The sequence below is a fragment of the Cyprinus carpio genome, chromosome A3, assembly GCF_018340385.1.
Source record: "Cyprinus carpio isolate SPL01 chromosome A3, ASM1834038v1, whole genome shotgun sequence".
NCBI classification, from domain to species: domain Eukaryota; kingdom Metazoa; phylum Chordata; class Actinopteri; order Cypriniformes; family Cyprinidae; genus Cyprinus; species Cyprinus carpio.
The window spans coordinates 13,853,581-13,880,518 of record NC_056574.1 but is presented as its reverse complement, the minus strand read 5'-3'; the positions used below and the strand labels follow the sequence as shown (position 1 = coordinate 13,880,518).

The following is a 26,938-nucleotide window of genomic DNA, read 5'->3' as shown; positions in this document are numbered from 1 at the left end:
TTTCAGAAAAATGCTTTTCTTTTGAAAAGTCTATAGATCAAAGTATGCCAAATATATATATATATATATATATATATATATATATAATATATATATATAATATATTATGGTTTTCATAAAAAAATATTAAACATGACAACTGTTTTCAAAAATTTGAACAGCAAATCAGCATATTAGAATGATTTCTGAAGGATCATGTGACGCTGAAGACTGGAGTAATGATGCTGAAAATTCTGCTTTGCATCACAGAAATAAATTATAATTTAAAATAGACAAGATTATTATGAGATTGTGTCACATTTAACATAATGTTGTATTTGTATATTGTAGCTATATTTTTGAAAATTATGTGTAAACTGTAACATTTATTCCAGTGCACTGTCCTGCCTCCTAAACGTCAATTGTAAGTGCATTACTGTGAACCTGATTTGAGGAACAAGATTAATACAACTTGACCTGACCTTTTACCAGTTTTATTCCTTTCTTTTAGATTTGACCTTGTCATTTGAAAATGGTACTTTAATATCCCATGGCACGTTCAATAGCTGTGTAGTTTGATGTTCGACAGGTTGAGGAATAAGCCCTTCACTCCTGCCCATTTGTGGCTGTCTTGTCTTTTCTTCATTTCTCTCTGAATGTGTCCGACCTGGCAAGCTTCCTTCTCTCTTTGTTCCACAGTTCCGATGGCAAATTGATTTCGACAGTGTGAACACAGACAGACTATCAGACACAGATCCGGATAGCACAGGGGCCACGCCCCTACTTTCCTTAGCCCCTCCCCCTCTTAAGCTCTGCCTCCACACACTCCTCCTCCAATGGAAGGGGCCAGTCTCATCCCTCCTTTCTGTCCTCTCTTCCTCCCTGCGTCTTGCCGGGGTGATAGTGGCGGTCGGGTGTGGTGGGTCGGGGGGGAACTCTGAGAAGAACGACCGGAATGCAGTCCAACTGCTCGTCTCGCTGCTTTACGGACTCTGATTCGCCTGTAGTGACGCCGCTATGACATCGCTGTGGACTCCAAAGAGACTGCTTACCACTTCCCATCTTTCATGCATGAGCACAAGTTTTGCTATGTGGTTGTTTTTTAAAATAACATCCTCATGTAAAAGCAAATTTGGTCTTTTGGAGCAGCTCTTCTCATTCCGAAGCTCTTGCTGAGTGTTTTTTTCTAAGCAGATGTGATGGGAGCCTCATGCCAAATGAGGAATGTTTTTTTTTTTTTTTCTTTGTGGTTTAGTTGTGCAGAGTGTTTTTGAAGAGAATTTGCGTTTTGTGAATCATTCATGTATTACCTGGTGCTCCTCTGGTCCAGAGGCTGTGTCGCTTGGTGCCGCAACAAGCTTAGATTTTCCTCCGATTCACCAACGAAATTGGAATGATTGGAAGTAAAATCGAAATTTGCCCTCATTAAACAAGTGCCAAATGAGAGTGGACCTACGAAACTAGAGTGAAGGTCGCATGAGCTTCAGAATCCTCGGGTGGGACTGTGCTGTTCGTCAAGACCAGCACGTGTCCGCTCACCCTACATGCATGAAAGAAAAGTGCTCTGAGCAGAAACCTTTCCCCCACAAAAAAAAAAATCCCATTATCCTGCCTCAGACACCTTAAAGTATGGGATCAGAAAAGTATGGAAATTAATATTTTGACAGTATGATTCACAAATGTGACATCATTCACCTCATTTGAACACAAGCATGTTCACATATTTTGAGACTCATGAACTGATGGATAACCTTGAATTTAAAATAAAAATTTCACAAAATTTAATTCAGGGATGCACGATAAATATTGCACGATATTTAATGCGCATCTCGTCAGTAAAGTCGGTTCTGTAATCAGCGGTAAACCTCTACACATGCGTGCTTTCATGTGGAGCAGCACTTACTAAACAGAGCCGTTGTTCACTGACAAGCTGTGCAAAATATGATATTGGTTTTGCGCAGCTCGGCTCTGTGTAATAAATGCTGCTCCACGTGAAAGCACTCACGTGTAGAGATTTACCACTGATTACAGAACCGGCTTTACTGACAAGATGTGCATTAAATATTGTGCTATATTTATTGTTCATCCCTACTTTTCTTAGAGGTTTTGATTCAAAAATATTTTTTGCCAAAAATACCAAATTTCACTTTTTGGTAAAATAGAGATTAAAAATGGCAACATTTATTTTTGATTTTATTTTTTTGTATTCTTGTTTATTTTTATTTATTTAGTTTTTTCATCAAGTACATCCTCTTCAGCCAATCAAGTGAGAGTTAGAGATCAATGCACTGGACAACACTGAAATGTTGAAATGAAATGCAGTGTGAAAAGGCCTTCATAGGGACAGTTCACTCAAAAATGAAATGACTTCATCATTTACTCAAAAGAACCAATGTCATATGGGTTTTGAGGGTGAGTAAATGATGACAGAAATTTCGTTTTTGAGTGAACTACCTCTTTAAATCATGCCTTTGTGAATATATTGATTTTATTTTGTGAATATCAATCAGGTTACACATTTATGTGTCATATTTTGTGAATATATTAATTTTAGCCTATTATGAACCCATACTGAAATGCCACCAGCCCATGTCTTTAAAACATTCCCGTTGTAGTATGTTTCCATGCAGTTTTAGGATGTTGACTGACAGATCCTCTGGAGCTGTGGTGTAGTCCTCGCTGTGTTGATGTTCTTTTGTTTCTTCTTCTTCTTTTTTTTTTGTTTCTTGGAAAATAGACAAACTAGGAAAAATGCACAAGAAATCAGTGTAACAATCACAATATGCATGCTGAGGAGGAACATAGTGAACATTGACCTTGAATGTATGGTGACTTTTTACGAAAGGAATAAATAAATATCTATATATTAATAAAACATTTGTTCAAATGAGCTTTTGATGATTTTTAATTTGTCATCTTGAATTTACAGTTACTTGCATTGAGCTTCAATGTGTGCTGCACATCTACAGTCAACTCGACAGAAAAGATTTGTGATTTTCATTTATTTTATTATGTTATTTATTGATACATTTAATAAAATCTATCAATTTAAATTAAACCAAATAAATATGGCATGAACAATTTTGGGCCATTAATGGCTAATCTTACACACTGAACTACTTATTCGTTTTTTGGGGGGCTTTTTCACTTGCATCCACATAATGCTCAATTGGGTCGTCCACAAATAAAACATCATCTTTTAAGACGGACTTTTAGCCAACGTTTCACGAACCTGAAGAGCACACAGTTCTAATCTAGCGTAATGTTTGTGTATTTTGTGCATCATAGAGTCATGTCTGTATGAATACGTGACCTGTCCATGTTTGTCTGTGCTTGCCTTGCCTCTTCTTCTTATCTTCTAAGATCTGATCTATTTGAGATGTATAAGATGTGTCAGTTTTATAAGCATGCATTTTATATAAAGAACTGTGAAGGATTTGATATTGAAATGTGCTCTTCAAGAGTTCATTGTTTTCCATACACATCTCTGTACTAATTGGAACTGCTAACCAAACTGCTATGGGCAGACCTTTCATTTTGCACTATATTTTGTACCCATGTCATTTCTAGAAGTGCATTATTGACTCATCTACGAACATAAAATTGTGACGTCATCCATGAGCAGTCCAAAAAAATGTGCCATGTCACAGAGCAAGTAACCTACAGCACGGCCATCGTGCGCAACACTAACAGTCATGTGAATGCGGTGGAAATGTAGCCATGCATAACCTGGGTCTGAGCTGAGCTCTCAGGTACAAACCCCTGGACTCTCTTTACTTTCCAGTTTGGGTCCTGAATTGTCCCGGTTCTGAGTGTTGCAGGACCTCCGTAAGTCACCTGCCTTACCATCGCTGCTCACCCAAACCAATCATGCCCTTTTTTTATTCTTTTGTTTTGGTTTGTTTTCGACTCTCATTCGCTGTTCGGCTTTAACGGGCAGTAGGGCTTCACAAATGTTTCGTCTCATACCGCCACCTGCCCCTCTGGTTGGTTTTTGTGTGTGAGCTGTAGTTCGTACCAGCCAGAGAGGTCATAGGTTGCCAGGAAATGGTGTTGGCGCTGGAGGTAACCCCGAATCTAACTCTTGCATGCATCTATCAATGCTGACAGAAGTAACTTGTGTCTTGTTCCATTTGCATGCCTGCTCCAAACACCCTTCATAGACTCTTCTCCAGATACCTGTTCATAAGTATATGTCAAATGAATCACCGTATGCCTTTCAGCAGTACCTTTCTTCTGTATCCCAAATCAAAGTGCAGTAGACTTTAAGCTGTTTTTGTGTCGTAGAGTTCAGTGGGTCACTAGTGCGGGCCGTATTGTGGGCGTACTGACCGTGTTTGTTCTCCACCCCCCTCTCCATCTAGTGACCGTTCCCTGGAGGTCTACCTCAGGCCAAGCCTCATGGACGACCGATCCGCTCCTCTCTACTACTAGAGGGGCCATGCAGTGGCCTGTGCACTTTGTCGCCCTCTCCTGTTCTGTCTGTGTCATTGCAACAGCATGTGGAGGCATAGACTGCCATTTGCCCACAGGGCACGGAGGATAGAGCTTGTTGTGTCCTGAAAGGAATAGAATAATGATCTTAACTCTGTAGCTACATAATTAACTGTATTTGTATACACCAATTCATGTATTTCAAAAGTTTAACAGCTTTTCTAAATGGTTTTCTTCATGTTAACAAATCGGGCACAACTGAAATGATAATGACAGTGTGCTTTTTTTTTTTTGGAGGGAAAGTGTATGCTTGATTGTGTAAATATGAGATCTTTTACTTGAATGAATCTGAAAATGTAAAAAAAAAAATTGAATAAAAGTGAGTAATTTGGTAGATATTATTTCTATAAATGCAGTTCTATAGGGAAGCCTTTCTTTTTCTGTCAGTTATGTTTTGTGGCACATGCCTCTATCACTCATTTCAGAAAGCTGATAAAACCTCTTCACAGGGGTCTTGATGCTGTGGTCACTACATATTAAACACACCACAGTGCTTTGCTAAAGTTCTAGTGATGCCTCTGTGAATTCTCTGTCTTTGCAGAGATCTGTACAGTATTTTAGATGCAATATATAGTGCAATTTCTCATGCAAGCAGCACCGACACAGGAACTGTGCCTTTTCCTGCTGTTTTGTGATCACTGCGGTTCTGAATCTCTGTAACTCCACTGGTGTAATGCTTTTATGTGATATTTTGTTGTTCCTTTTGATTTTTGTACTTTTATTTGCTTCTACTGTACTTTTTTTTTTGTTCTTAGAAATTTCAATGACTGTTATATATATACAAGGGGTTTTATGGTATTTGCCTTCACACACACCTATCAATATCCCACAAACATATAAAAATAGCTTATTAAGTATCAAAAATAGACTTGTTGAATAATAGTGAAAATAATTAAATTGCAGGTTCTGTAAATATATATTTTTTGGTTTGTTTCTGTTTGAGGGACTGAAAAGCACTAGAGCAGTATATCTAACCACTGATTTTCAAAATGTTACAGGAAAATACAATATCAGCTAGTTTAGATACTTTTATGAATTGCATGTTTTATATATTAGGGCATCTACTGTGGATCGTGCAAGGAAGGCGGGATAGTTGTGTGATTCTTCGATGGAACGATTTTGTGTCTGATCAGCTTTAAAACCAGTTTTATTTTTTTTTTGGCTTTTCGGTTTATTCTTATTTATGGAGAACTGCAAATGTATGTGGACATTCTTGTCTTTTCTGAAATAAAAAAAGCAAATGTAGACTGCCACACTTTCAGATTATATAGGGATTTTTTAATGTTTTAACCTAGAAATGATTTTGTTTCTTTCAATTAACCTCAAGCTGTTCTTTGGATCATCTCAAATCATGCTGGGGAACATAACCAACAGGTTTCTGACAAACTTGTGAAGTTTGAGTGCTGCTGTCATTAAAGCGAAAGAAGGAAACACTAGACAATCTGACATTCATATTAATGGGATGCTCCACCCCAAAATGAAAATGTTGTCATTAATCACTTACCCCATGTCGTTCCAAACCCGTAAAAGCTTTGTTCGTCTTCGGAACACAGTTTAAGATATTTTGGATGAAAACCGAGAGGCCTGTGACTGTCCCATAACAGTCAAGGTCCATAAAAGGTATGAAAGTCATCGTCAGAATACTTCATCTGCCATCAGACGTGCAATCTGAGTTATATGAAGCGACGGGAACACTTTTTGTAAGCAAAGAAAACAAAAATAATGACTTTAATCAACAATTCCTTTGTCAACAGTCTCCATTTCCATATCACCGTATGCTGTTCTGTATCATCCGTGCCACAAGGATGCTCTGTTTTCTTTCAAATCAAAGCTAAATACACGTAGAAACAGCGCATCCTTGTGGCACAGATGATACAGAAGAGCATACACAGCATAAGGTGATATGGAGAGACACAGAGGAGACTGTTGACAAAGGAATTGTTGAATAAAGTCGTTATTTTTGTTTTCTTCGCTTACAAAAATGTTCCCGTCACTTCATATAACCCAGATTGCATGTCTGATGGCAGATGGAGTATTCTGACAACGACTTTCATACCTTTTATGGACATGACACTGTTATTTACTTGACAGTCTATGGGACAGTCACAGGCCTCCCAGTTTTCATCCAAAATATCTTCAATTGTGTTCCGAAGATGAACAAATCTTTTACGGGTTTGGAACAACATGGGGGTAAGTGATTAATGACAAAATTTTCATTTTGGGGTGGAGTATCCCTTTAATTTTCCATTAAACATAACATTTTCTAAATATAAACATTTTCATGTATTAAATTAGAAAAATGGAAAACAAGCTACTGGTCTCAGACTGAGCACACGCATATAGGCACAGGCACAAGGACAAACTATAGTTTGGTTTATTTTTAGAATAGTACAGTAGGCATGAGTCGTGAGGACATATGGTTCGACAGCTATGAGGCAGTAACAACAGACTTCTCCCTTCAAAGCTACATTCAGTTCACTTTCATTTGACCTTTCTTTGGCAACCACAACCAGCCGATTGAAGCACTGATGTTCTGAATTAGAAAAAAGTATCTACTGCTGCAAGGTTTAGCACAGTATAAAACTCTTGAAAGGCATACAGCGAGAAAGCGAGGGTACAAGTGCAGTGATTGTGACTTACAGTATTGACACAAATGTGTATGGGCTCCAGTGATTCAAGGCAGAGCATGACAGGTACAGCTGTACGTTACATTTAAACAGGTCATTGTGTAAAACAGGTCATAACTTGCCTCGGTGTAACACCTCAGTTCATATAGGGACAAAAGACAAAATATATTGAGAGAAACTTGTAGAAACACATGAGGCCTACATGCCATCTGGACCATCTGAACTGTTTTGTAGTATATTTTTGAACATCTATTTGTTATTGGATTTAACAAAAATAACACTTCTGAGACAAGGCATCATCACAGACGAAGGATCAGATCCGCAGGAGCTGCCATTATTGTTTATAACACATTTTGTTCACAGAGGAGATGGTCACTCTTCCTTCTTTAACTTGGTTATGTGTCTTTGAGTACCACAGGTGTAAAGTGTACAGCTGTGACTTTGATAACCCACTGTTTTTTGTTTTTTTCCTGAAATCAGTTCTTGTAGCTCTCGGATTCAAAGCAGAAGTTATTCATGCCCGAGACTGACTGCTGTGATAGACTTCCTAACTTCTGATCCTTACAAGCACCAGTAAACTTATCACCATCAGTACCATCAGGTCATATGCTGTGCATTTTCATGCCCCTATCATATGTCATACTGGATGATAAATTAAATTCAAGTTTTTGAACTCAAAGAATTGAATGTCTGAGCTACAGCTCCAAATATGGCAAAAGCACCATAAATGTATCATAAATGTAGCTTATTTAATTCCTCGGAAGTCATACAATAGCATTATGTGAAAAACAGACTAAAATTTAAATCACTATTATAATCGTTTGATCATTTTAACTATAACAGTGAAACCTTGCACTCATGAAAACATCCAAAAGTTGCACTCAAGAAGCATTACGACAGGTGATCGACTGTGCCATGGCAAAGTTTGGATGTATCTTTTAAAATAACAACTTAAATTCTTCTATTTCTCACATTAAGTTGCCGACCTCAGAGCACTCAGAATGTAGCACATGAGCTTTTTTAAAGTGTTTAAGTGCCTGATATTTCTGAATGTCTATGTTTGAATTGCTGCATAACAGGAATGACCCATTTGTGAGCCATCATATATATGCATGCTACCATACTAGTTGAAGGAAAATAGCTGGTTTATTATCTGTTCTCCTGCAATACTTTCATTGCTTCTCGGCGCAAACAAGTACTGTAATATATCACTGTCATCTGTAAAATATTTGGGATATTTAAACAGAAGACGTATTAATGAGTTATTGATTAAACTGCACTTTTAATAAGATTAAATAAGATCTTGATTTTGATGAAGTACTTGATATTAGGGTAAGACATGTATAAGATGTCTTGAGTCAATAATGAAAGTGCAGGTAGTTGCTATATGAAAGTTCTTCAGCATTAAAAAAAGCAAAACACTGTTGAAGACTTTTAAGTGTGATGGTTTATATTGTTAATATAATCTACTTTTGTACCATACCCTTAACACCCCTGAGCTAAAGTTTTGTTAAAAGTGGTCAAATATAGAAAATTTCACTTTTGAGCAATTTGTAGTAAGGGGCTCAGTGTAAATAATTTTTGTCACCCTCAATAATAAATGTGGATCTTTCTTTTATGAGGGCAGGACATCTTGTAATTATTTTATGCAGCTCATTGGGTCAACCTGAAAAATGTAAAGCATTATGACAGATCTTTCAGACTCTAAACCATATATTGACAATATGGGGCATGACAAGCAAATGAGGAGAGCAGCCTTGTTTCTACATTGTTTCCTACAAGTTATGTGTAAAAACGGATGATTTCAGCATGATACTGAATTGTGCAAATATGTTATAATCTTCATACCTCATGTTCTAATACATAGATAATAAATATGTTGTGTTATATAGATCTCTTTCACTCAACCACCATCTGTCTAGGAACACAAGGGAGGGGCAGGCTAATCCACTAAAATATGAGGCACTGTGTCCAAACAGCATATCAGGTTGACAGGACCCTTTTGTCCAGCACTTTTAAAAGAACAAAAATATAGCGATTCAGGAGAGCCCAGAGTCTGATGAGACCAAACCATACAGTTTCTAAACACCTTTAATTAAATGGGTTAATGACCCCTTCACTCCTGGGCTTCATTCTCACTTTTACCTGTATGACAAAAGAGACAGCTAGTTAACTTTCAATGTCAACCCTGCATACAGCAACACACTCAAATGTAAATGCATTAGATCTAGCACCTAATGTTTCTAAGCTGTATCAATCATGTCTTTATGTTAGCAGAACTGACCTCCAATGGAGTCCATGTCAGAGTCAGACACATGCGAAATGGAGAAACGAGAGACACTAAATCGGGAAAGCGGAGCTGCTGGTTTTTCATCTGGAGACTTGACAGGAGAGTTGGGTGGTGTAGTGATCTCTTCAGAGCCAGGTTCTGATGTTGAAGGGCTTTGCATTAATGGAAAATCATCTTGCCACTGAAATGCCCCACCTATTTAGTGTGAGAGGCTTGTGAAATGTCACTAAACAAGAGGTACTACCCATGAAAAAAAATAATATTATATATACAGTATATAAAGGAATTGTTATTAAAAACTCACTTTCTTCTGAGACATTCCTTCCTGGTGAATCCTCAGGGGCAATATCCCTATCCTGGGACCGTGGCAGCTCCACCTCTGAAGCCTGGCAATTGGCTTCTGCCTCCACAGGAAAACTGTAGTCCCCAAGCTCACCCGTGGGGCTCTCCTGAGTCGATACACAGCAAGATACAGGCTGTGAATCACAGTAGCACTGCACAGATTAATGTATTTTTCTGAAATGAAATGAACATAACATGCTACTTAATGCACTACCTAAATACTACAAGAGATAATTCTACAAACCTGATCAAACAGAAACACAGTGACATCATCAAAGAATGACACCGCTTTTTTCTTGCTCTCCAGCTCATCGCAGAAGGACTGTGTAAGTATAGAGGGCATTTTGAGGAGGCTGCGTAGATGCCGTGCACTGCTGCGATCGCTCACAACGACAGGCACCACAGGGAACTCCTCATCACTCTCATCACTCTGCTCCTGTATGTTGTAGCTACGAAGTTCTTCATCAGACTCATCACTATCATCTGAATCCTCCTCATCCACCTCCTCTCCGTTCCCCTGTGGAGCTGGAATATCTAGATCTTCTGGCAAAGTTGAAAGAATATTCTCCAAAGATACATCACACTTTGGTTTTGAAAGTGCTGAACCTATGCCACCTTCTTCCACCGAATCTTCCTTTTCCTCGTTGTTTCCAATCTGTTGCTCCGGATTGTCCAGTTTGTTACAGGCCTCTTGCTCCTCTGCTTGGATTACCTCCCCACTTAAGTCTACTATGGTAGAGTCTGAGCCTAGTGACTCTGCTGAGGAAAAATCTCTGGTGTCTGCATTAGCCTGCTCTTCCACACCTGAGGCCTCCTGTGTTGAGGAAGAACCTTCAGACACTGTGGAAGAGTAGCATTCAGAGTTTGGTTCCTCTCCAGAGTGATCAGATTCCAGGCCAATACCATCATCTGGAGTTGACTCCTTGGTCAAGCAACCCCCCATCTCTCGAGGAAAGGGAGAAAGCATAGAAATCACTGGAACCAACGCAGGTGATGAACACAGATTTGGGCTTGTCTTTTTAGGACACAATTGTTTAGCATTAAGGGCTGCACTGTTGTCCTTTGGCACAGATATGTCATGCCCCTTCTCACTCTCCATGTTACGTCCCTCTCTCCCAAATGTCTTTCCTGAGCCCTCCTTTCCTGCTTTGAGTTCAAAGACATCATCCTCATCTTGGCGGCTGAAGAACATGTGGACCCCTTCACTGGGGCTCTTGTCATTCTCCATGTCATAGTCAGAAAAATAAGCAGAGTCTCTGTACTGATTCCTCTCACCAAGGCTGATCAGTGGTAGATTACTGCTGGATGGATGCAGGAGCATTACATTGACATCTTCATCTAGGTCCATCTGGAGCAACATGTCACACTCGTCTGATTCTACACTAGTGCTAAGGGCTGGATTCCCTTCAAGGTCTTTCAAGATAAACTCTGGAGATTCATTATTTTCTGTTTCATAGCCACTGTCTAAGGATTTCGGCTGAATGGGCATGTGGTAACTATCAGGGCTGAAGGCCTCACATGGACTGCTACTAGAGGCAAGATTAATTGTGTCCTCGCAGTGTCTGGACCCAGTGTCTCTCTGCAGTGTTCTATGAGTTAGGTCAATATTGCCCACCTCTGCATAGTCTAAGGGATAATCTGCTAGTACTCCAGAGGGGATGTCCATGCAGCTGTCACTGCAGTCATCCATTTCCACCAAATCGATACTGGAGTTGTTGGGAACTATCCTGCTGTCTGTCAAATGATTACACTCTGAGACAGTCCTAGACAGATCCTTAGGGCATGACACCATTTTTACACACACTCCAGCAGAACCATCTGTCCCAAGTTTCAGTTTTTGTGCAGGGGACATCCTTGTCTCAAGTAACACATTTTCTTTAGTCACTACCAGCTCCGATGGAAGAGTTGATGGATTCATTCTGCCACAACCTCCTACACTAAAGTCTGATGTATTGTTTTTGATATGTTTAGGAGCAATGTTCTTCTGCCATGTATGAATATGCTCACTTTCTGTGACAGAATGACATTTGGAAGATGATTCAACATTCTGAGTACTGTCAGGACTTAAATGTAGGTATTCACCACCCTCTGAGTCAGCGTGAGTGTTACTAGCAGTGGGTGTACTATCTGTGGCTTCCATGTATGAGTGGTCTTTGATTGAATCGATGGAATTATATGTACAACTGTTTCTTGTTTCCAATGCTCTTGATTTCAAATTCCCGACATGAGAAGAGGGTGTAGGGTGACGTAAATCAAGGTATGCATCTCGAAAACCCACAGCTTGTGTACGATCACTTAAACTGTTGTTGTTTGCTGAGTGGTTGGAGTTCCAATTAGTTAACATGTTCTGGGAAAACAGATCATCATCATCTTCTGGATCAGAACTGCCCCTCCCCAAAAGGAGGCCATCACCGGCATCAATATCAATACTCATGTAGTGGGGTCTTGGCACATTCTTTTGTAAGGGGCCCATCATGTCATAATAGGCCTCACTGGCCATACTTCTTTCTGTAGTTCTCTGCATAGACTCAAGGTATGGGTCACAGTGTGCCAAGCTGGGACTACTAAGAGAGACTGAAACTCCAAGTGGGCTTTCCTTTACCACCTCCAGTCTATGGCAGAGGCTTCCCGATCCTCTTCTCTGCTCATCAGAGTTTGAATCATGCCCTCTTATCAAATGAACATCTGGCCCTGCTTGAGGTGACTGTTCACACTGTAATCTGTGCCTGTCATTGGAAGAAAAATAAACTTCTGACTGGTCTATCTCTACCGAGCTTGGAAGTCTTCTTTGGAGTGGCTCCATGGTTAGGATACTATCTGAATCATAATCATAATCATTACTGATGGATTCTTTAGCTGCTGTCCAGTAGCTGTTTGGCTGGGACTCAGTGGGACTCCTCCTGCCTGTAGAGGACAAACTACTGTTACTGGCTTCAAGTCTTGGGCTGTAATCAAGATTCTTGTCTTCTAAGTTGATGTTGCACTCAACTTGCTCCTCAATGCGGATATAGTACTCACTACTTACTGAGGGGCTGTGTGCACTTAGCACTGGAACCACACCTGGATGGTCTGACTCATAGTAGGATGGTGAAACCCCAAGAGGGAGGCTTTCACCCTTGCAGCTACCTGTGGAATTGCTAATAGGGTAATACACATCCTGGTAATGGGGATTATTCTTTCCCAATGGTCCACTCGCTGAAGAGGAGCAGAAGGGCTGCTCAGCTCGTGCCTGCTCCCATTTATACTCAAAGTTGAGACCCTGGCTGGTCTCAGTTACTGTCAATATATCATCCCCATTCTCAGACTGGAAGCTGTCTGCCATAGAGAAGTGTTCAAGTAGAGGAAATGAGGAAGAAGTAGAAGAGGCTACTTCAGGTGCAGGTGTCCTGTGGGAGCTGCTGGAGCCCATACTTGGCCTGAGAGAGTTCCAGCGCTTCTCAAAGTCTTCCTCAGACTCAGTTGCACCCTTAGCACACAGGTAGCCTAGCAGTAGATGGACTTCCTCCACAACAGGCCTCTGCTCAGGCTGCAGCCAACAGAACTGCATTACCTCATACCTGCTCACACATGCAACAGAAAGGCCAATATTTTAGAATATAAACTAATATTTATAAGAAACAGAATTGGTTGATTGTAAAGCATTAGAATAGAATAGGGCCAAAAACCATATTTTATTATAGTTTGCTAATGCTCTATTATCAATGCTCTATTATGTTATTGTTTTATGGGTACTTAAAAATGGATGCTAGTATGGACGATAGCCAGAAATCCATTTGTGATGATATGAAATATGGACAGTTTAGCGTAATAGTAGCCTTGCAGATTTAAAGTAGGGTCATTCATTGTTTAGTATCCAGTGGGGAATGGAGTGGTATACTTGTATGCATGACTGTTCTTGATTAAATGGACAAGGATTGGAGTGTGTGGGGGTAAAATTAATGACTATGTGCTTCCAGGACTGGATAAATGTATGACTGATGGCCTTACAGAGGGGGCAAATTAAAGATTGACCACACTGGATTTGAGGAGTATTCATTTGTTGGTCCTGCCAGAGGAAATGGCAATGACTGGTGGAGGCACCCTGTGGTTGGAAGATATTGATTGCTTTACATGTATTTAAAAGAAAAGTCATTGGTGGGTGTGTCTCTGGAGGGGAACACTGATTGGTTTGGATGTGGTGAATACGACTGGCAGATGTAATGGGGTTGGGTGGTTCATGATGGTTATGATTTGTGAGACGACTCACCAGCGTTCACACAGAGGCACTTTCAGCAGGGGCTTTGGCAGTTTGAGCTGCTGTTCTTTTACAGCGTATGTTAAAACCTGCCTATCAGAATAGTGCCTGTAAGGCTGGTTACCCAGTTCAAACAACTCCCATATCGTCACACCTAGTGACCTGCAGAGAAGGAAAAAAACTTAGAACAAAGCAACATAAAACTTAGCAAAAAATCTGTTGGTCGGAAATTTGTTGTGCAAAAAGACCAGAGTTTCATTTTTACACATATACAGTATAGTATGTCACAGGGCAGAGGTTCTCAAGCTCTTCTGTTGATTATGCATTTTTTTTTTTTTATTCCAAATTTTTTGGGAACTTGCACAGAATTAAGAAATATACTTCAGGATATTTTAGGCTGCAAATTACCTTTTTGAATGGTGCTGAGCTTGTGTGTTCTGCTGAAGCTTGTCAAAGCCCAACATAATCCTTGAAAGCATGCTTATCTCTTCTTGGATAAGCCAAACGTTACCCAAAATGAGTATCCAAATAAGTGCTACAGTAGTTCTGCATTCACCATTTGCAGCATCCTAATTGTTATACTGAGTTCACCTTTTTGTCCAGGTGACGTTTTAGTGCACATATTTTGGCATATTTTATATATAGATTTATCCTCCTTAAAAAATTTATCCAAATACCTTAATATAACAGTTTAATACAAGATAAATCACCTGTGACCTCAAGATAAAGAACCTCTCCTGTAGTGTTTTTCTCTGATTAATTTCTCACCAAACATTGCTGGCCTTGGTTTGGTCCACTACTAAGAGATTGCCGTGGACTTCATCAATAAGTTCTGGGGCAATCCAGCGTAAAGGAACCCATATTTGATCTGCTGTCACATAATAGTCATCCTAACAGAGGAAAAGAATGCATTATCGGTACTGAATATGAAATAATAATGAGACAAGGTCAAAATAGGAGCAGCGTGGCTGCAATCCTAAAAGCCTTTACAGACTCACCTTGTACTTGCTGTGGCTGAAGCCATAGTCTCCAATTTTCACTGCAAGCTCTGAGGTCAACAGGCAGTTCCTTAGGGCCAGGTCACTGAGAACAGGACAGAGTGGAGCAATGTTTGCATCATTTATAGTTCCTGTCATTGGCAAACTTTCAGAGTGACAAAGGGAGTCTGCAGTGTTATCTCACATTTTCTTCATGGGTGACTTACAATGATGATGTTTGTTGAGCAAGGGGTTTTCCCCCAGCAACAAAATCACTGATGCTGGAGTCTGTGACATGTACTCAGGCAGCACCAGGATATTGTTGCCAGAAGATACCAGAGCTGGACGTCCAGTGAGCGGGGGGTGAAAAATAACCAAGAGAATCAATATGCAGGGAGAAGGCCAAAGGTAAGTGGATCCTCACCTGTGAATGTAATTGTGTTTGTGAAGGTACAGAAGACCAGAAGCGATCTCGCATGCCATCCGCTGAAGGATCAAAGGGTCAGGGGTCACCGAGTCTGCTGCCCGACAGCTACGGAGGTATCCTTTAACATCTCCCTGTATAATGTAAACACCATTCTTAAAGGCAACACAAGACATTAATCTGTGTTATCATAAAGTCCTCCACCTTTTTGCTGCCAGCAACTGTAATTCTGGTACCATTGTGTCAGTTTCTAACAATTTCTAATATGACCAGCAGAGGGAGCATTAAGCTGTTTAACTTAGCCTCTGCTAAGCTCCGCCCCCTTGGATGCTCAGACCAGCTTTACAGAAATAAATAGAAAATGCCAGTGAGCAGCATGTTTTCAGTAAAATTATTTTTTATTATTTTTATTGTTAAATGATGCAAAAAATTATTAAAACTATGAAATCAGAATGAAGACAAACACCTATGCCACATTTGATGGTGATCAGAACTGTTTTAAACGTTTTAACAACATCCTCCTTGTGGTACTGTGAACTCTTTAGTTACTATTACCTATAATATAACTTAAATCAATAAATATGATACATTATAGGACAGTAATTAACATAACTGTAGATGTTCTTACAAATGTTGCATGATCATTTTGGAATTGAGGGTGACTGTTTTATACACAGCATGAACTTATCAAGATTTATATAAAGATGAAAATGGTAAAAAGAAAAAAAAAATACTGCATGCATCCTCTCTGTTTCTTGTGTCACTATTGTAAGTGACCTGGCAACAAATTTTATTTTTGTATTATTTTGGATTTAAAGACTATCAAACACATAAATTCTCCATAGACTTACATGAGAAAAGAACAAAAGACTGATTATACTCTATGGCAGGAGTTGCTAAGCTCGGATTTGTCAGTAAAATTTTGAAGGCGTGGCTTAAAGAAGGGTCAATTGGACAGCACAGAACTATTTGGACTCAAAAAAACTTGTGGTCTGTAGTTTCTTGCTCTCAAAACAATACTTATAAAATTAAGGTGTAATTCAATGCATTGTTTAATAATGGATATATTATAAAAATGGTATGTCAAGAAGATTGTTGACTGCTAATATAGACTCTAAATGGTAGTCAAATTAACTCAGAGTATGTTCTGAGTACAGTGGGTGAAGCAGTTGGAGTACCAAGGCTTACCAGGGGGCAGTGCTCCATAACCAGCAGGTAGGGTGTGACTTCTGAACACTGGGACAGACACTGCAGGAGGGCTGGATGCTGGAGCAACCTGTAGGATTCACACACTCAAACATCAAAACACTGCTCAATTGAGAAACCATTTGGTTACACATTCCAAATAACAGCCATTGTTAATGTTGTTTTATTTTGTGCCACCAAAGCCTCTTTCACACAGAGATCCCGGAAAATACATAGATAATGTGTCCCGTGATTTGTCCCGGGATCATTTGATTTTGGTTCATTCACACTGCCAATGATTTTCTGGAATCTGTGCGTGTGTTCTCACACATCCCATAAAGATCCCGTAAAGACACGTGACATTATGATTTGACGTACAATGTGACGTGTACCATTCCACTAAGCTGGCGAACGATCTCAGCTTCAGCGCGGATAGTGAGGAGCTCACTGATCAATGCTTCATTCCAGTTTGCGCATATTTTTTTTCCATTGTGAGTGTTAATCTGCCTTCAAAACAAAAGAGTGTCATTACTACGACACACCCTGACATTTGTTCACACAGGGCTTGTTCCGGGACTAATCCTGGCAATGTTACTATGTCCCCATCCGTGTTTCACACAGAAGGCATTCTGGCAATTTTTCAGGATCAATGCACTGTGTGAAAGGGGCTAAAATGAGATTTTGTGACAAAAATGTAATATCGTTCAGCATTCAGCATAAGATAACATAAGATGAGGTGGAGAGAAAAAAATGGGGTAAGAGGGGTAAGAGGAAAGGTGTGTACCGGTAAGGCTGGACGTCTTCCAGGAACTGCATCTGCTCCTGTACACTGGCACTGGCCTTTAGCTCCTTAACCACCACCTGTGTGGTACTGAGTCCAACATTCACCTCCCCCAGCAAAACCTGAAAGCCAGCATAAATTGCACATTAGCATGGCTCACACCTGCCACCTGTAAAACTGGCAGCACAGATTTTAAAGAGTGTGCCATTTATCTCAAACTGTTCATTTAACATTAGCTCATAATGAAATGAAAAGTACACTGTACTGTGTGCAATGTCAACCCCATGAGTAGGGTACTCAAAAACACTGCTATATTCTCAGGGTCACATCAAGGTATTGTTTTGGGTTGTAAAAGGCCTCACCTTGCCAAACCAGCCCTGTCCCATTTCTTTTATGTAGAGGAGGCTGTGGCGTCCGAGATCTGTAGACTTCAGCAGCTGAACTGAGGGAAACAGAGAGAAAACATACATTCAGAGTTGGCAGAGACATACAAATGGATGAACTGAACATCATCAGCCAAACATCATGGAAGAGTGAGCAATAGCCAGGGAGAACCATGGTTATCTCAAACTACCTCTACCATTAGCACACCGAGATTCAAAATAAAAGAAATTGACACAAAACTTCAGACACTCTGGTCCCACCTTGAACCATCGTAATTTAGCAGATAAGCTTGGATGTCGAAGATACAGACAAAGAGTAGCTCTCTTTGTCTGGCAAGAAACCTTAGGATGAAGGACCAATAATGCAGTGGAATGAAGGTGCCGTACTTCTCCAGTTCTCCATGTCTCCATTCATGCGCCAGGGGTTTAACCCTCCGATCCCTCGGACAGCTGAGAAAGTAGCGCTGTCTGTCTTCCTTCCTAGAGAAGGAGCGCATCTCCTCGCGCTGAGATACGCCGTCCCACAACATTCCCATAATACACCCGACTGGAACTCTCAGCTGGAGCCAACTCAACTCAAAGCTCCAGTAAAACTAGCGGCTCCGGCTGAGATCAGAGTTTAAAGTGCCAAGTGTCCCACCAGGAGCTGGACCTATGTCTGCAGTGCAGCTCGGCACATGCCAAATCCGTCTGCTCACGCAAGTAATGCCATGAGCACATAATAACCCTCGATCCTCTGTCCCCTTCCCTCTGTCTGTCTCAGCAAGACTATGGGGGCAATTGTAAACAAATACAGCACTGTGAGCAGCAGAAAGACCTCTGTCATTAACACGAGCCCCCCACACACCTCCTCCTGCGCTACCAGCAGGTCTCACAGTGTGTGTGTGTGTGTGTGTGTGTGTGCCTCACAGACCCATCCCTGTATTAATGCACTAAACTGTTCTCCTCCTCTGCAGCGTTCCAGAAGCTTCTCATTCCAGCCCCTCACACTCCCCGCCACAGTTACATTGTGGCTTTTGTCCGCAGAGCAGCAGCTCCTGGTACCCCAGTACCAGCCAAAGACACAAGGCCCATTCTCTGCCGCTCAGAGCCAGGATTGTCACAGCAATGACCCCCCCCCCCCTTTTCTGACACACAACTATCTCTCTTTTCTTCAGCAGACTTGAACTGGCCTTTTATATGATTTCTGTGGAATCTGTGAGTTGTGCATTCCCGTCCCACTCCTGGCATTCCCAGAGCAGCCCAGGGCCATGTTAAAATTGTATTAAAACGCAGCACTGTTTCACGAGAAAACCCAGGCTGGTCTACAGTTGCACATTGACTAGAATAGAAATTCTACTTAATATGTCGACAAAACGCTTCAGAATGAGTAAAATTGCCAACTTTAATGGATAAGAGGATTTCAAAAGTGCCAAAATGTATTATTTTATGTGAACTAATATGGAAAAGAAAATATGCATAAACTGTACATCAAATTTGGTGATTTATGTGTTGATTCTGGTATAGAACCAGCGTGGTAAGTAAACAGATCTGTGCTGAATGACAGTATTTACCATGCAAAGGTAGAAATGTGTCGGTAGATTTTAATATACCATTTATATGTATTAGGAAGGAAGGCATACAGTAGATAGAGAGAAGGATGTGTCAAAAACAAGTCAAGATGATGATGAATTTATTATTAAGGAGTTTTGTTTTAACAGCTTCAATTCTTATTTGTCATCCAATCAGAATGTAGTGGTACAACTATATGACAGTAGTTTTGCTGTTCTGAGTCTTTTGTTTTTAGTGTTAATATATAATGCAAAGCTGTTTTTTAAATAGATGACAGACTTGTATTATATTGTATTATATTATTTATAATCATCTTTTGTCCATCAAGATCTAAATAAAATGAGAACTTAATCTAATCAAATGTGTAGCTTTAAAATGCAAGTATTTAATTTACTAAATCACCACAAATAGACATTACCACATGGTTATTAAATATATAAACAAAATGATTTATATATATATATATATATATATATATATATATATATATATAAACATAAATCAAAGTAATATATTGCCAAAATTAAAGTTACTGTGAAATAATTCATCCGTGCACATAATTTAACAAGTTCCTAATCTTTAAATCAAAGAATTAACATGTAATCTCTGCGATTAGAAAACAATCGAGAAACCATTTCACAATTTCCCTTTGATGTTGAATTTATATTGTGATGTATACAATTATGATGATATAAAGTGATCCAATTTCATCCAATAGCTCAACAATCGGTAGAACATGGTAATAGTAATGATTGTGGGTTCAATTCCCAGGGTTTCTAAACTGAAGGTCCAATGTCCTGCAGAGTTTAGCTCCGACCCTTAACAACCAGCAAATCAAGGTTATTATAGACAGGTGAGTTAAGGTTAAAGCTAAACTCTGCAGGACAGCGGACCTTGAGGGCCAGCGTTGAGAATCTCCTTTCTCTGATACTCCATGCTCGACCTCTTCCAGAATGAAGCTTATGTTGCAGTCAGTGAAAACCTGTAAATGTACTGTAGTTTAAGAGTGAAAGAACACCAGGGACATTCATTGCATTCAGTAAAGTGTTAATTTCCAGCTCTTCGCATTAATATAACACGCAGAAGAATGAGGAGGGGGAGGACGGAAGGGGAGCCCTTCTCAATATCACGAGGGACTCTCTTGCTACCCTCTCGCTCTGCAACACCTGGACCAATCACATGGCCGTAACCACGGGCGACGAACAATTCAGAGGCTATTGGCTGACACCTATAACTCTCTTGTCCAATCCCTGCCTGTGTTTCAACCCAGCATCCCGCTGTCTTCCCCACCCTCCCCTGATGCTCTACACAGACAGAGCACATGAGTCATAGGGAGAAAACCTGACTTGCACGGCTTCATCCACCGCCAGCTTCCACGTAGGCAGTCAATGAGCAATTGGATTTGACTTGATGTAAAATCAAATCTGTACATTCAGTAGATTTTTATCATTCCTGAAGAAACTGTTAATGCTGTTTTGCCTGTGTAAAACTCACTGCCATTATGACAAGCCATTTTGAGTGGTTGCCAGGGTGTTGCTATGCAACGCAAAGGTTTTCTGCATTGGTTTGTGGTTTCTGGGGTGGTTACTAGGTGGTAATTAGCTGGAAAATAACCTACTAAGGATTTCATAACAATGTTTTTCAGATCCACACTGTCATTTTTGTTCATCCAGATGCATTTGTTCAAATAATGTAGTCAGGATGGACTTCTTCACTTAATCTCTACATAGTAAATGTCACATGGCATATGACAAAAGAGTTACTAAAATGAGGGCATTCGGACAGACAATATTGGGCACTTTCAATTGTTATATTCACAATATGCTCCAAATTATGAAAAACTACTGACCTAATTGTTCCGACTGAGATGCACCCCAAAAAATAAAATAAAAAATTATGTTCATATGGATCTGGTCTGAATAAAGTTAGTAAACCTGAAGTTTTTTTAGTGTGTAGACTACAAAAAAAGTCAGATATATATATAGTTGTTGTTTGAATATAGCTTGTAATTACCATTAAAAGGTTTGGGATTTAATTTTTTTTTTTTTGAAGGAAGTCTCTTATGCTCCCCAAGCCAGAATTTATTTGATCAAAAATACAGTAAAACTATAATATTGTGAAATATTATTTTCAGCATCAGTACTCCAGTCTTCAGTGTCACATGATTCTTCAGAAATCATTCTAATATGCCGATTTGCTACTCGAGAAATATATCTTATTATTATCAGTGTTGAAAACAATGTTGAAAACTATTTAATAATTTCATGAAAACTGTGATATGTTTTTTATAGGATTCTTCAATGAATAAAGAGTACAAAAAACAGCATTTATTTGAAATAAAAATCTTTTATAACCTTATAAATGTCTTTACTGTCACTTTTGATCAATATAATGCATCCTTGCTGAATAAAATCATTAATTCCTTTCTAAATCCCCAAACTTTTGAACGGTAATGTGTTTTATAAAAACGTCAACTTAAAATTTGACCACAAGCCATTGTTAGTTCCCTTGACAAGCACCACTAACAAATCAATATCTTCTAACGAGATGAAAATCTACAGTTATTTCGGTTTTCAGACGCATCTGTTTCATATCTGTTGTAATATTGTTAAAAATTCCATCTGTGCTCTCCAGTGCTTCCATGCATTTATAACTTCCTTTCCTCTCTGCAGTCCAGTTCACATGCATTCATTATGCCAAGAGTCCTCTGGGCCGGTCTCACGGTGCATTATGCAACTGACAGATGTGTGCTCTGCTTCCAGAGATGGTTCGCTCTCCACCCTTCTCTACACTGTGAGAACATAAACATTTTCCAGAACCATCCGTTCACAATGGGCACAGTCCTGTATCTTTACTCTTCCTGTCACAAGGCTGTTAGGAATGTGAGGGACAATATCAGCGTAGTGTGGCACTTTACTTTCAGTATTGTTTATTAATGAGAAACATAACCATCAAAGTTCCTGCAGTGTGTGACGATTAACTATAAACACCACTGTTAGCATAGGCAGAAAGTCTAATTTAGATCATGTTTTCCATTTGAACAAAAAAAAAAAAAAAAAAGCCTAGGGTTGCCTCCTCGCGGTTGCTACCATGAATCACATGACCAGCACTCGTTCCAAATCACTTGCATTATATTTTCAATACATGGAAAAGGTCAGTCAGCACATTATTCAAAATTTCTCCTTTTGTGAATCATAAATCAATAATCACCAAATCTATACGGATTCTTACATGATTTGCTGGGCTGTTTGGATACATGTAGTGAGACCTCCGTCAGGGGCAGGATATAAACCTCGGGGTCGTTCTGAGAGCTGGGGGAGGCTAAAGTGGAAAGGTCCGCTTGGCCCTCCTCCCCCTCCATATTGTCAAATTCCTGCAGGGAACAAAATCACACAGAAATGTTTGGATTCTATTTCAATATTTAAAATGCAATTTATTCTTGTGATGCAAAGCTGAATTTTTAGCATCATTACTCCAGTCTTCAGTGTCACATGATCCTTGATATAGAATTCTGATAAGCTGATTTGCTGCTCAAGAAACATTTCTTATTGTTGAAACTGATACATTGGTAGGATTCTTTGATGAATAGAAATTTCAAAAGAACAGCAATTATTTGAACTATAAACAATGTCTTTACTGTCATTTTTATTCCATTTAATGTGTCATCGCTTAATAAAACTATTAGTTTCTTTAAGAAAAAAATGAAATATATGGCACGATTCAAACACAAGCAGGAACTTCAGCCTGGCATTCTTACATCAGCTCTATTACTTTATGCATACTGTGAAATTAATATGAAATTTTAATGGTCTCTTCTGTCACAGTATGATGGTAGATGAAAGTCTCTCCTGTGGTATTTTCTCTGTTATGAATGCTGGATGCCACATTTAAAAAATTGGGCAATCATCTGCTTGGACCCAATAACCTATCCAGCTCCCACAGCTCCACATGGTGGCTCATACTCACACATTGTGACTATTGTTGAGCATCTGTGTTGGGGAATTGCAGTACTGAATCTGTGCCATAACCAGCATGAATTCGGTTCCTGTGTTTGATCTGAATTTGGATTGGGGTAGGATGCAGAACTAATCTGAATTTAAAATAAGTAATATTATATATTAATAATTAGTATTCAAAATAAATGTTGTTTAATTTATTAATATTTTAAGCAGTATGTGTAAAGCACTCAATTAAAATGCCCTTTCACTGGTATTTTTTTACTGGTAATTCATAGTTTTACTTGGGGAAAAAAACATAAATTTGACAGTATTTTATAATAAAATTACATATAATGCACTGTTAAATCACTTAAATGTTGCACTGTACATGGTAAGTTAATCAGTTCTACCTATAAAGCCTGTATCATACTGTATCATAGTTGTAGCACAAAATTCATGATCAAAACTTTGCTAAAAAACCTGTAGTGTATGATCCACGTCTGACTGATAGTTTATACTTTTTAGCAAGTAAAAGGCCTTTAGCGTCACTGGTAAAATGTCCCCCTTCAGGTTGTGGTGTTTAAGGAACATTTAATTGTTCATCTCTCAATCATCATTGCATTGCATTATACTGTGTTTTGCACCTCACAATAAAAACTACAGAGTTTTGGTCATAAAACTAAGCATTTAAATTGAATCTTACTAAGATATACAGTTTTTTCAGGCTTTATATGGTAAACAGGTTTTTAATGTAGCATTTCACAGTATTTTTCTGTTTTTATTCAAACATATTTTACAGTATGTGTAAATTTGATAGAATTTGTTGCAGTTAAATTATTAAGACCAAAGAGTTCCCCAGTCTATATTATATTCAGTACAATAAACGCATTCACCCCCTTTTCACCAGTACTGTTGTTGACAGCAAGTTGTAGAGCAGTTGTGAGCATCTGTTGCGTGACTGTAATTAATTTCTTTGAAATGTAATTCATTCAATTCATTTTATGTCGATCCAACTGAAATTCCAATTCCTATTACCTTTGGCCAATTCAATTTACATTCCTACTATCCACTTCTTCACTTATGACTATTGTCCACGTCTATAAAAGAGTATTCTCTCTGCCTGCATAACCTCATATTCTTTGTTTGCCCGATTACAATGGACAACCTCTTTTATCTGCTGCCGTAGTACCTCTCCTATTTTAAGACATTCAACATTTCTTTATGTAATATAACAATTGTTCTCTGAAGAAAATAGGATTTGCTGAGGAAGGAAAAAACAGCCATTTGTCTATTTTTCAGGCAGCAGATGGGAAGACCACTTTTTTCCTGCATAAAATAATAATAGATTTGACTGTGTGCATATATTATGAGACCACTTTATTTAATTCTGGTACTCTGGTATAAAGATTAAATACATGGTTCTGTGTAGTTTCTACTTGTTTTATAAAATGTAGTCTTCTTTTTCCACTAAATGTAAAACAAGCTCTAAGAGCAAATCTATACTGAACCGCATCTGTTAATGTGGTGTTTATCATCGGGGGTGGATGTGGCACTGAGGCAGATTAATGCAGTATCATTTAGAACCACTTGAGGGTGCAAAGTAATTTACTTAATTCACACAGTCCATCTAAATATTTCATACTTCAATCTGTTATTAATGCATTATGTGTGCATTACTGAAGTGCTAACACGCCATATTTGAAGAGGAGGCAGCAGTTCATCTGTATTCACCAGCAGTCGATAAAAACTTTCATTTGAAGTCCTAGTGGTTCTTCTTGCTTTATGTGCATGGTGGGATGAAGAGGATTTTCATTTTAACTTATCTTTTTAACTTTTAATAAGACATTTTAATAATCATTCCAATACAATTTTGATGAGTCTGATAGAAGTACAGTCTGTTCATACATCTTAAGACAGTATGACTGACTGAACGTAATGTACACGTCTACTCCACCACGTTTAATAAGAGACATGCTATTTACCCACATAATGGTGTAGTTATGACATCTACCAGAAGGGTACTAACTGTTTAAAAGAACTAGTCAATTCTACTCTGACAAATGTCTACTGACATACAGTACATAGATAGTAGAAAGTGTTCAGTTTGATTTTGGCACTTGATGTCCGGCCATCATGGACTGCAGCCATACAGTCAGACTCTTCTCAACAAATGCACAATAAGAAGCCCAAACATCTTGATGAAAAGTTCGCCAATGTGTGGCAGCCAACTCATTTCAATTCGACTCAATAGTTGTGGTTGTACCTCACTGCACTGCACTGGGGAGCGAGGGCTGTTTTCCATTCAGGATGAGCAGCTGTCTCATTCCATCAGCGTGCGTGAGAGGGGCTGGTGCTCGTTCACAATACACACAATCTCTAAAGAGGCTTTAGTCACATTTAATACCAACACGACTGTGTGTAACAGACACACATGTGAAATCAGGATGGAAAGATGTGGTCTGGTCCCAGTCCCACATGCTGCAGCAAATGCCATCCGCTCCCTGGTAATGTCAGTTAAATCTACACCTTTGTGTTTCTGTTCAATTACTGAGCATTATTAGAGAGATTTTTCAGCATGTGTAACCTTACAAAAATACTTTGGTTCTACCATGGTATAATGTAGGGTTATGTGGTATATGCACCATTCAGAATTAAATTGTCTTTTAAATGTCAATTCAGGTCATGAATTTCAGTTAGGGTAGAAAAAAAATGCTTTTGAATCAATGATCAATGATTTTAAAATCATTTTTATTTTATTATATTATATTTTTTTTGTGAATAGAATGGTTTGGAAAAGAGTAGAGTATAATTATTATATTATATTATATTATATTATATTATATTATATTATATTATATTATATTATATTATATTATATTATATTATATTATATTTGATGCTGAGATTATACTGTATCAAAAATTTCAGTGCATAGTACATATATTATATTATATTATATTATATTAAATTATATTTGGTGCTGATATTATACATTATAAATATTTTGATTAATTAATTATTGATAAGTCAAAATAAGAGGCTACATTATATTATATTATATTATATTATATTATATTATATTATATTATATTATATTATATTATATTATATTATATTATATTAAGCTTAGAATGTATTAATGTATGCAATTACAGGCTTGTGCTATGGTTTAATGATTTAGAAAGAGCAAGCAAGGCTAGAAAATCCTACCTAACAACGAACATATATTTCACATATGCCAGCAGCTATCACTCTGCAGCTCTCTTCTGGTCACCCATTGAAGCTAAGCAGGGTTGAGCCTGGTCAGTACCTGGATGGGACACCTCCTGGGAAAACTGGAAGAAGTGTTAATGAGGCCAGTAGGGGGTGCTCACCCTGTGGTCTGTGTGGGTCCTAGCACCCCAGTATAGTGATGGGGACACTATACTGTCAAAAAGCACCATCCTTCAGATGAGACGTTAAACCGAGGTCCTGACTCTCTGTGGTCATTAAAAAATCCCAGGCCAAATCCTGGCCAAATTTGCCCATTGCCCTCTGACCATCATGGCCTCCTAATCATCCCCATATACACACAATGCACACAATGGCTGACGTCGCATCATCCAGGTGGATGCTGCACACTGATGGTGGAAAAGCACTATATAAATGTAATGAATTATTATTATTATTATTATTATTATTATTAACATCATAGCAATCTATAATTTGCTATTATTCATCCCAGCGAGGACCA

At 38.8% G+C, this 26,938-nt stretch overlaps 2 protein-coding genes across 10 annotated transcripts in view; one reads left to right on the top strand and one right to left on the bottom strand.

Annotated features, from left to right (window-relative positions):
* LOC109094087 (brain-specific angiogenesis inhibitor 1-associated protein 2-like) overlaps positions 1 to 4,805 on the top strand; it is a 76,148-nt gene extending 71,343 nt beyond the window's left edge. For 3 of the 7 annotated variants that reach the window (XM_042719500.1, XM_042719536.1, XM_042719527.1), the window contains one exon: positions 4,344 to 4,805. In XM_042719500.1, coding sequence (XP_042575434.1) covers positions 4,344 to 4,413 — 70 coding nt within the window. In that variant the 3' untranslated portion in view covers positions 4,414 to 4,805. Of the gene's footprint in view, positions 1 to 678; positions 1,660 to 3,763 lie in introns of those variants that run through there. The other 4 variants (XM_042719519.1, XM_042719510.1, XM_042719493.1 and 1 more) reach the window with 4 other exon arrangements.
* A 2,018-nt stretch (positions 4,806 to 6,823) lies between these two features.
* LOC109113331 (serine/threonine-protein kinase LMTK1-like) overlaps positions 6,824 to 26,938 on the bottom strand; it is a 42,268-nt gene continuing 22,153 nt past the window's right edge. Inside the window, exons 3-14 of one of the 3 annotated variants that reach the window (XM_042719471.1) lie at positions 22,499 to 22,640; positions 17,696 to 17,775; positions 17,337 to 17,455; positions 16,556 to 16,643; positions 15,368 to 15,501; positions 14,965 to 15,049; positions 14,735 to 14,856; positions 13,979 to 14,128; positions 9,977 to 13,289; positions 9,695 to 9,866; positions 9,385 to 9,585; positions 6,824 to 9,245 (exon numbers count right to left, since the gene is read on the bottom strand). In XM_042719471.1, coding sequence (XP_042575405.1) covers positions 9,217 to 9,245; positions 9,385 to 9,585; positions 9,695 to 9,866; positions 9,977 to 13,289; positions 13,979 to 14,128; positions 14,735 to 14,856; positions 14,965 to 15,049; positions 15,368 to 15,501; positions 16,556 to 16,643; positions 17,337 to 17,455; positions 17,696 to 17,775; positions 22,499 to 22,640 — 4,635 coding nt within the window. In that variant the 3' untranslated portion in view covers positions 6,824 to 9,216. Of the gene's footprint in view, positions 9,246 to 9,384; positions 9,586 to 9,694; positions 9,867 to 9,976; positions 13,290 to 13,978; positions 14,129 to 14,734; positions 14,857 to 14,964; positions 15,050 to 15,367; positions 15,502 to 16,555; positions 16,644 to 17,336; positions 17,456 to 17,695; positions 17,776 to 18,103; positions 18,582 to 22,498; positions 22,641 to 26,938 lie in introns of those variants that run through there. The other 2 variants (XM_042719479.1, XM_042719485.1) reach the window with 2 other exon arrangements.